This window comes from Penaeus vannamei, chromosome 35 (genome assembly GCF_042767895.1).
Source record: "Penaeus vannamei isolate JL-2024 chromosome 35, ASM4276789v1, whole genome shotgun sequence".
Classification (NCBI taxonomy): Eukaryota; Metazoa; Arthropoda; class Malacostraca; order Decapoda; family Penaeidae; genus Penaeus; species Penaeus vannamei.
This window is the reverse complement of record NC_091583.1, coordinates 27,472,879-27,482,878: the sequence shown is the minus strand read 5'-3', so window position 1 is coordinate 27,482,878 and position 10,000 is coordinate 27,472,879. Positions and strand designations below refer to the sequence as shown.

Sequence of the window (10,000 nt, the reverse complement as noted above, 5' to 3'; positions counted from 1 at the left end):
GATGCAAATCCATCAGTCTAGACGTGCACATCTACCGTATAGATAGATAGATAAATGTGTATATATATCTGATAGATAGATATGTAATTTACTTCGGTGTATGTGCATGTCTTTATATACGAATATTCATTAGGTCGGGCCTCGTACAATCCTAATAAACCGATAGATGAATTGATTGCAATTAACCGTATTCATGTCGATAAACATAGAAAAGGTATGAATGAGAATGAATATCTTATCTCTCTTGTATTGTGAAGATATTCATTCTCATTCATATATATTTTTTTTCCATTAAGAATGTTTTATTTCCCGACTAGGATTTTGGAATGTATGTGAAAGAGGGGGAATATTTTTAAGTGTTTATATAAAAAAATATATTCACAGACCTGATAGTAATGGTAATAATGATCATAATGATTAAAGTAATCATGATAGTAATAATATTGATGATCAAAGTAATAATGGTAATATTAATCATTATATTGATAATAATAACATTGATAAGGATAATAATAATAATAAAAAATAAAGGTAATGGTAACGATAATAACAATAGTAATAAAATAATAATAATAATAATAACGAAAAAGATGTTGATTAATGTTATTATTATTATCGTCATTATGATAATAATAATTATTATTATCATTATCATTATTATTATTATTATTATTATTATTATCATCATAAGAATTATAATAATGATAATAACAGCAACAACAGTAATAATAATAAGAATAACGATAATGATAATAATGATAATAATAATGATAATGAAAATAATAATAATTAAAGGAAGAAGAAGAAAAAGAAAAGAAAGGAAGAAGAAGAATGATAATAATAATGAGGAAAATTATAATAATAATAATAATAAGGACAATGATAATAATGCTGATAATAAAGATAATGATAATAAAATAACAATAATAATGATAATAATAATAATAATAATAATGATAATAATAATAATGTTAATAATGGCAATAGTAATAATAATAATAAAGATAATAATAATAATGAAAATAATAATAATAATAATGTTAATAATGACAATAGTAATACTAATAATGATAATAATAATAGTAATGATAATAATGATAACTGATAGTAATAATGATCACAGTAATGAGAAAATCCATCTCTCTATTCCTCTTTTTTCTTCTCTTCTGTGTCTCACTTTCTCCAAAGTATCGGAACAACTTGAGAACATTTTCCCCGAACTTAGAAAACCAACTTAGAGGGACATTCAGAAAGTACAGGTGACCGGGAGAACGGGGAGGGGGGGATGGGGATGGGGAGGGGGAGGGAGAGGAGGGGGAGGGGAAGGGGACACGCGAACCCCCAACCCCCCCTCCCTCCCCTCTCCTCCCTCCTCCCCCACCCTATAGGCAAAAAGCTTGGGTACATATGGAAGCCATGAGTATTATGCTATGGATAGTAAGTATAAACGGAACCAACTTACATTAAGCTATAGTTACAGTTGTATTTTTTCGATTTTATAGGGTCGTTTATGTGTACCCTATCACTGGTTCAATTATCGTATGTTGAGTAACTTTTTCTTCAAGAGATTCACCAGCTGTGTGAATCGTTGAAAAGGTTTATCTCTCTTCTTTTTTCTTTTTTTTTAGTTTCTTTCTCTCTTTGCTTTTTTTATCATCATGTTTCAAGGGATTTGTATATATATATAAAAAGGTTCATTCATGCGAATTTTGGTGTGAACGGAAAATCAAGTTTCTTTTTTTTACCGCGAACTTGGAAGAAAATGATGATAATAATTTTCATAGATAAACTTGTCTCGAAATTTCTAAAACGTCCGTAAGTGAAGAAATGAAGAGACAGTTAACCATTTTTTTGTTTTTCGTTCTGTCTTATAATTCTTTGTATATATAATTTGCTAATTTATCAACAAAATACTACAACTCCAGAAAAAAACACCTAATTTATCTTTTTTTCATTTTTTATCATGATTTCATAGCACCGACTTCATAAAAAAAAAACATTTTTCTCAACTTGTGCTCAAGGAAGTTAAGTATGAAGTCATTATTACCTAATTGTGAACTGCACACACTCTTCGTCCTTTTCTGCAAAGTCACGCTTTTCTTACCTTCGCACACCTTCACATCACGTCGTCAAGTTATAGACTCACATCACTTTAAGTCACTGAGAATCCACACGAGTATTTTCGAAATCACTTCCTTCAAGAACTTTTTTTTTCAGTTGTTTGTTTCTTTGTTTGTTCGTCACGACCTTCAGCACCACTTCCTATCAGTTGTTTGTTTCTTTGTTTGTTCCTCACGACCTTCAGCACCACTTCCCATCAGTTGTTTGTTTCTTTGTTTGTTCGTCACGACCTTCAGCACCACTTCCCATCAGTTGTTTGTTTCTTTGTTTGTTCGTCACGCCCTTCAGCACCACTTCCCATCAGTTGTTTGTTTCTTTGTTTGTTCATCACCTTCCAGGGTCCAGAATCTCGAACCATGAAAGGAGAAAAGTACTTATTTTATTAGTACATACACTGTACTCCATAAGACGAGTAGTTACACCTCTTCAGATCTGGGCATATCACTCCGCGTGCCAGGTCTCGGGTATATTTCCATATATCTAGTTTATATCTCATTTTTTTCTGATATACTAAGGTAATATATTTTCTTTTTTTAGTTTATATCTCATTTTTTCCAGATATACGAAGGTAATATATTTTCTTTTTTTAGTTTATTCATTTTTTTCAGATATACGAAGGTAATATATTTTCTTTTTTTTTAGTTTATATCTCTTTTTTTCAGATATACGAAGGTAATATATTTCTTTCTAGTTTATATCTCATTTTTTTCAGATATACGAAGGTACTATATATTGTTTTCAAGTATGAGAAGGTACATATGTCGATACTGGACTTGGGAACGCCAAGAACCATCTTGAACCTTCCCTGTCCCTGGAAGATCCGTCTGAAAACCTCTCCGGGCCAGAAAAAAACTCTAGAACCTTCTCTGGGTCGGAAAAAAACTCTAGAACCTTCTCTGGGTCGGAAAAAAACTCTAGAACCTTCTTATCAAGAAGAACCGTCGAGAACCTTCCTCGTGCCAGGAAGAACCTCTAGATATTTCGTGCCAGAAGCACTTCCACAACCTTTTCTGTATCAGAAGAACCATCTACAACCTTCTCCGTACTAGGAAGAAGCGTCTAGAACCTTCTCAGTGTTCCTAGCCAAGAAGAATCGTTTAGAAGCCTCTCTGGGCTAAGCTGAACATCATAGAACATTCTCCATGCCTAGAGGAGTCTCTTGAACATTCTCCGGCCCAAGAACAAGCATCTAGAATCTTTTTCCTGCCAAGAAGAACCACCTAGAACCTTTTCCGGGCCAGGAAGCACTTCTAGAACCTTCTCCGTGCCAGGAAGAACTTCTAGAACCTTCTCCGTGCCAGGAAGAACTTCTAGAACCTTCTCCGTGCCAGGAAGAACTTCTAGAACCTTCTGTGTGCCAAGAAGAACCACCTAGAACATTTTCCGGGCCAGGAAGAACTTCTAGAACCTTCTCCGTGCCAGGAAGAACTTCTAGAACCTTCTTCGTGCCAGGAAGAACCTTCTAGAACCAGTACAGATCCTTGCTCGCTTCTTGGGTCGCTCCGGTGCCTTCCAGACCTGCAAGAACAAGAATAATTTATTTGCATATTAGAGTGTCATATAAAGTACAGTATGCTGATGCTACAGATGGTAGATGATAGAACGAAATTCTCAATAAAATAAAAGAAAAAAATATAGTAAAAAGACAAAAAATAAGAGAAAAAGAAAATGGCGAATGAGCAATGATCAGATTATTGACCTGGACGAAGACACACGATCCCAGAAGTGTCGAGTCATCCCGTAAAATGAGTAAGGTCTCGCGTTTCCAAGTGACTCCCGTGTTCCGCACTTCATGAGTCGGTGCCAATTTTATTCGCTTGGAGATGTTGCGTAAACATGGCGACTCTTGGAGGTATTAAATTGCGGGCTCGATGACTCTTGTACAAGGAATCGGTGTCTCTCTTGTACAAGATGGTGTTTCTTGTACAAGGAGTCGATGTTTGTACAAGAAAGTAATCTCTCTTGTACAAGGAATCGATGCCTCTTGCATAAAGAAATTGATGGCTCTCGTACAAGAATTCGGTGTCTCTTGTACAAAAAAATACTCTCTTGTACAAAAAAATACTCTCTTGTACAAGGAATCGATGTCTCTTGTATAAAGAAATTGATGGCTCTTGTACAAGAATTCGGTGTCTTGTACAAAAAATAATCTCTCTTGTACAAGGAATCGATGTCTCTTGTATAAAGAAATTTTTCTCTCTTGTACAAGAATTCGGTGTCTCTTGTACAAGAAATCAATCTCTTGTACAAAAAAAAATCGATGTCCTTTGTACAAAAAAAAGCAAATCTTGAATAAAGATTCGAATTCATTGCTTCGAATTTCTCGGTCGTTCACGATAGAAGCCTTCACGATAGGATCTGCCGTTCCGAATAAATTTGAAGACAAAAGAAAATTACGACCACGAAGCACGCAGCTCATTACTTTGATAAAATCTAGAGGAATAATAATCCACTTCCTCTTACACATAAAAATGATTGGCTGGTCTTGGCGGATTCTTCAGTTTTCGGAGATCAATCTTAAGGGTTTTTTTCGATAAGTTGTCGTCGGATTGTGGGTCTTCCCGTTTTCTCTTCCTCGGCGGTAGAGAGAGAAGGAAGAGGAAGGATGAACGAGGTGGATAGCGGGAAAGAAAAAAGAGGCAAACGGTACTTGAAGGAAGTGGATAGCGGAGAAGAGATAATAGATGGATAGATGAAGTGGAGAGCGGAGAAGAGAATAAGTGGATAGCGGAGAAGAGAATAGGTGGTTAGATGAAGTGGATAGCGGAGAAGAGAATAGGTGGATAGATGAAGTGGATAGCGGAGAAGAGAATAGGTGGATAGATGACGTGGATAGCGGAGGAGAGAAAGGGGCAATACAGTGCTAAATGAAGTGGAGAGAAAGAAATAAAATATGAAATAGGGAGAATAAATATAGTAATGGAAGAGAAAGCTAAATAAACCAGATAAAAGAGAAAAAAAATATTAAATAATCAACTTGCCGTTGGTCGAAAATACAAAAATATTAAGGAACATTAAGACAGAAGAACAGTTAGCAAAATTGACACATTGACAGGGAGAAAATATATTTTTCTCCTTTCCTCACTGTCATGGGGCTGTCAACTGACCGACACGGGATGACTCCAACGTGTCACACGCTAAGATCATGTCAACTGCGCAGGAGATGACAATTGACATGATAAGATAAGAAAAGAGAGAAATTAAGATGATGTTTTCTCTTCTGACAATAAAGTTCCAGATAAAAGGAAGGAAAATATAGAAAAAAAGAAGATAGATAAAACAAATAAAATCGAAACAAATAGACGATCTCCACTCTGTAATTCGAGATAATGAGAGTCGATAAGAAGCCAAATTAGGAAGAGGGAGAGAGAGAGAGAGAGAGAGAGAGAGAGAGAGAGAGAGAGAGAGAGAGAGAGAGAGAGAGCAAGAGCAAGAGAGAGAGAGGGGGGGTGAGAAAGAGAGAGAGGGAGAGACGAGAGGGAGAGGGAGGGAGGAGGGGAGAGAAAGAAGCAGAGAGAGAGAGAGAGAGAGAGAGAGAGAGAGAGAGAGAGAGAGAGAAAGAAAAAGAGAGAGAACGAGACAGAGAAGAGACAGACAGACAGACAAACATCCAGCCAGCCAGACAGAGAAACAGAAACAAAGACGAAGAAGAAAATGAAGAGAGAAGAAAAAGGAAATGCCAAACGAGTGACAGCGAAACACGAGCAATCAGCCCAGGGATCGAAAGACCGATTTCTTGACAGGCCGGTGTCTTGACAGGTGTATAAATGGCCGCCTAAGATCAGGACCGACTATCATAACCGGCGATCGGTCTGTGTGCCTTACTCTTGGCCTGGGAACGAGTGTTTGTGAGTGTGTTTGTGTACCTGTTTTTTTTTATATTGTTTGCTTGTCCGAACGCACGCATACACACGCATACAGATACATTCACGTATACAGACACACACACGTATACAGACACACACACACATACAGACACACACACGTATACAGACACAGACACGCATACAGACACATACACGCATACAGACACACACACGTATACAGACAGATACACGTATACAGACACACACACGCATACAGACACATACACGTATACAGAAACACACACGTATACAGACAGACACATACGCATACAGACACACACACGCATACAGACACACACACGTATACAGACAGACACACGTATACAGACACACATACGCATACAGACACACACACACACACACACACACACACACGCCCAAGTCCTTCCTCAGGTGCCTCTTCCCTCCGGCCTGAGAAAGATATAGACCTACACTCCCCACCCCCTCCCCCTATCCCCTTCCCCCATCCCTAGTCCTCCCCCACCTCCTATCCCCCTTCTTCCCCTATAGACCTACACTCCTCCCCCCTCCCATCCCCTCCCAACCCCCTCCCTCCCCCACCCCTAGTCCTCCTCCTTTCCCCCCCACCTCCTACCCCCCCTTCTCCCCCACCCCCCTTCCTCCTCCCCTCCCACCCCTCCCTCCCCTTCCTCCCCCTCCTACCCCCCTTCTCTCCCCCCCTACTCCTCCCCTACCCCCCCCAAGCGTGTGAGAGTCAAGAGATCCCTTATCGGCGAAGTCAAGCCTGCATACTGATGTCCGGCCGATCTCCCCCGTGAGAATATCGGCTGCGCTGACATCGGCGCTCGGGCATCGGGGAGCTAGCTGATTACGCGGATAAGGGGGGGGGGGGCGGCGATGGGGAGATAAGAGCGCCCCCGGGCCTTTGATGCTGGGCGGGCGGGGTGCGGCGGGGTGGGGGGGTGGGGGGTGGGGTTGGGGGGTGAGGGGGGAGTGGGGAGGATAGTTGGGGGGTGAGGGGAGGGGAGGGGAGGTGTGTGTGTGTGTCCATCTCTCTTTCTGCCTATTTGTCTATCTATCAATCTATCTATCTCTATCTCTCTCTCTCTCGTTTTCTCTCTCTCTCTCTCTCTCTCTCTCTATCTATCTCTCTCTATATATATATATATATATATATATATATATATATATATATATATATATATATATATATATGTGTGTGTGTGTGTGTGTGTGTGTGTGTGTGTGTGTGTGTGTGTGTGTGTATGTGTGTGTCTATACATATACATATACATACATACATATGTGTATATATCTATCTATCTATATATGTGTGTGTGTGTGTGTATACACATACACATGTATATACATACATATATATATATATATATATATATATATATATATATATATATATATATATATATATATATATATATATATACATATATATATATAAAATATATATATATATACAACAGATATATACAGATATATTTATAAATGTACATATATATGTATATATATATATATATATATATATATATATATATATATATATATATATATATATATATATATATATATATATATAAAATATATATATATACAACAGATATATACAGATATATTTATAAATGTACATATATATGCATATATATATATATATATATATATACATATATAAATATATATATATATATATATATATATATATATATATATATATATATGTATATATATGTATATATATATATATATATATATATATATATATATATATATATATATGTCTGTATGTATATATATATATAGAGAGATATATATATATGCATATATATATATCTATATATATACATATATATATATCATATATATATATATATATATATATATATATCATATATATATGTATATATATATATATATATATATATATATATATATATATATATATATATATATATATATATATATATATATGTATGTATATATGCATATATATATATATATATATATATATATATATATATATATATATATATTTATATATATATTTATATATATATATATATATATATATATATATATATATATTATATATATATATATACATATATATATATATATATATATATATATATATATATATGTACGTATGTATATGTATACGTGTGTGTGTGTCTGCGTTTGTTAGTGTAAAAGCAATGTTTTCCCCTCGAATTCGAATTGCTTGAAGGCGACTCAAATTCACTCCGAGCGAAAGGGTTCCTCTCACAGGGAAACCCCCGCCGTCGCTAGCCAGGGAAAGGGGAATCCCCGATGGACCCACGACTGACGAGGAAGGGTTACGGGCAAAAAAAAATAATAATAATAAAATAACAGAAATTATAACTTCAACGGGCTTTAAGATCAACAATAAAAAAATAAAAACAAGAATGAGTAAAAAAAAAAGTTCCCGAAAAAAAGGAGAACAGTGATAGCAAGTCCTTTTTATGAAGGGGGAACTTTATCGATAACATTCTAATAACACCGAACAAAAGGAGTTCGCGATGCGTATCAGCAAGGGCGATTTTCCTGTTCCGGGCAAGATCTATATCTCTCCCGGCCATTCCAGAGCTGTAATGTATAATTGATTGACAGACAAATCATCAATAGATCCCGTTATGGCCGCCGTGAGGAGAGAAATATCACCATAACGTTTCCATCAATAAGATCGAACACGGGGAGTCGCTCCCTTTTCCCCTCTCGTCTCTCTCTCTCTCTCTCTCTTTCTCTCCCCTTCTCCTCTCCCCTCCCTTCCCCTCCTTTCCCCCTTACTGTCATCACCCGATGTATGTTTATTGCATTCCAGGATGTTAATCTTATGAGCTTGGTCATTCAAAATGAGATTATCCCCGCAGCGATCGGACTCATCCCAAGCCATACCGTTCGGAATCGGACAATCGCGTTCTGTTCCCAATGGCTTTCTTCCTTTCTTTTTTGATTTTCTTTTTGCCGGTTCTGTGTCCGCTTAAGATACCTCCCGCGAGTTATATCTACTTTCGATTCATATTCTCTCCCCGACAGGAGTTTGGCGACGACGGTTCGAAAGTCGGATAATCCATTTTGGAGACGAGCGAATGGGAGAGGAAGTGGAGTGCGCGGGGCCATTATTGACGTGGTCTCCGCCATTCTCCCGCCAATATTGTCCTGATTCCCCCCTCGCCCTCGACGCCTTCCGATGCTCGGGTCCGACTCTGGCTTCGACTGCATCTTGGATTTGGCTGGAGTCCTTACCTTTTATATTATTATGATTTTTTATTTTGTTATCGTTATTGTCGCTAATATAATTATTATAATTATTATCATTTTCATTATTATTAGTAGTAGTATTATCATTATTATTATTATTATCATTATTACTGTTATTGGTATCTTTAAAGTGGTATATATTATCGGAGAAAACCTGTATAAGCGTATTTTTCACTGCTCAGGCAACAATTTGGAAAAGATCATATATTTTCGTGAACCAGTTACAAAATAAAGAAATATTATCTAGCACCTGAAGGACTATTTCTATTGTCACGAATTAAAATAATTTTCATCTCTGTGTATTATCAGATGCATCTATTAATATCAAAGTCCTTATTTGTAGCTCCATTTCCAATTACATTATTAAGAAAAGACCTTGAATCCTCACTAAATTGATTTCCACCGAATGTTATCTCTAAACTAAGACTTCATTGCCAAAAGCCATACATAAATAACTAACCGAACGCCACTCGAACATGAAGCCGAAGTCAGCTCCGCAGTCGACACTCGGAACAACGGCCCTTGATCGAGACAATTAAATGCAATAACGCAGCCAACAACCATTTAATCATTCCCCGCCCACTCCCTCGCCCATGCACACCCCCTCTCCCCTCTCTCCCCTCTCCGCTCTCCCCTCTGTCTCCTCTCCCCTCTCTCCCCTCTCCTCTCTCCCCTCTCCTCTCTCTCTCCTCTCTCTCCCGCCTCCTCTCTCCTCTCCTCTCTCTCCTCTCTCACTCTCTCCCCTCTCCTCTCTCTCT

At 37.1% G+C, this 10,000-nt stretch overlaps 2 protein-coding genes across 2 annotated transcripts in view; one reads left to right on the top strand and one right to left on the bottom strand.

The window, feature by feature from the left end:
- Positions 1 to 10,000, top strand: part of LOC113827540 (uncharacterized) — a 340,991-nt gene that overhangs the window by 27,690 nt on the left and 303,301 nt on the right. The gene's annotated exons all lie outside the window — the stretch shown is intronic.
- The window catches only part of LOC113807926 (protein vestigial), a 43,534-nt gene continuing 36,737 nt past the window's right edge, over positions 3,204 to 10,000 (bottom strand). Inside the window, exon 5 of the mRNA XM_070113918.1 lies at positions 3,204 to 3,639. Coding sequence (XP_069970019.1) covers positions 3,584 to 3,639 — 56 coding nt within the window. The 3' untranslated portion in view covers positions 3,204 to 3,583. The remainder of the gene's footprint in view (positions 3,640 to 10,000) is intronic.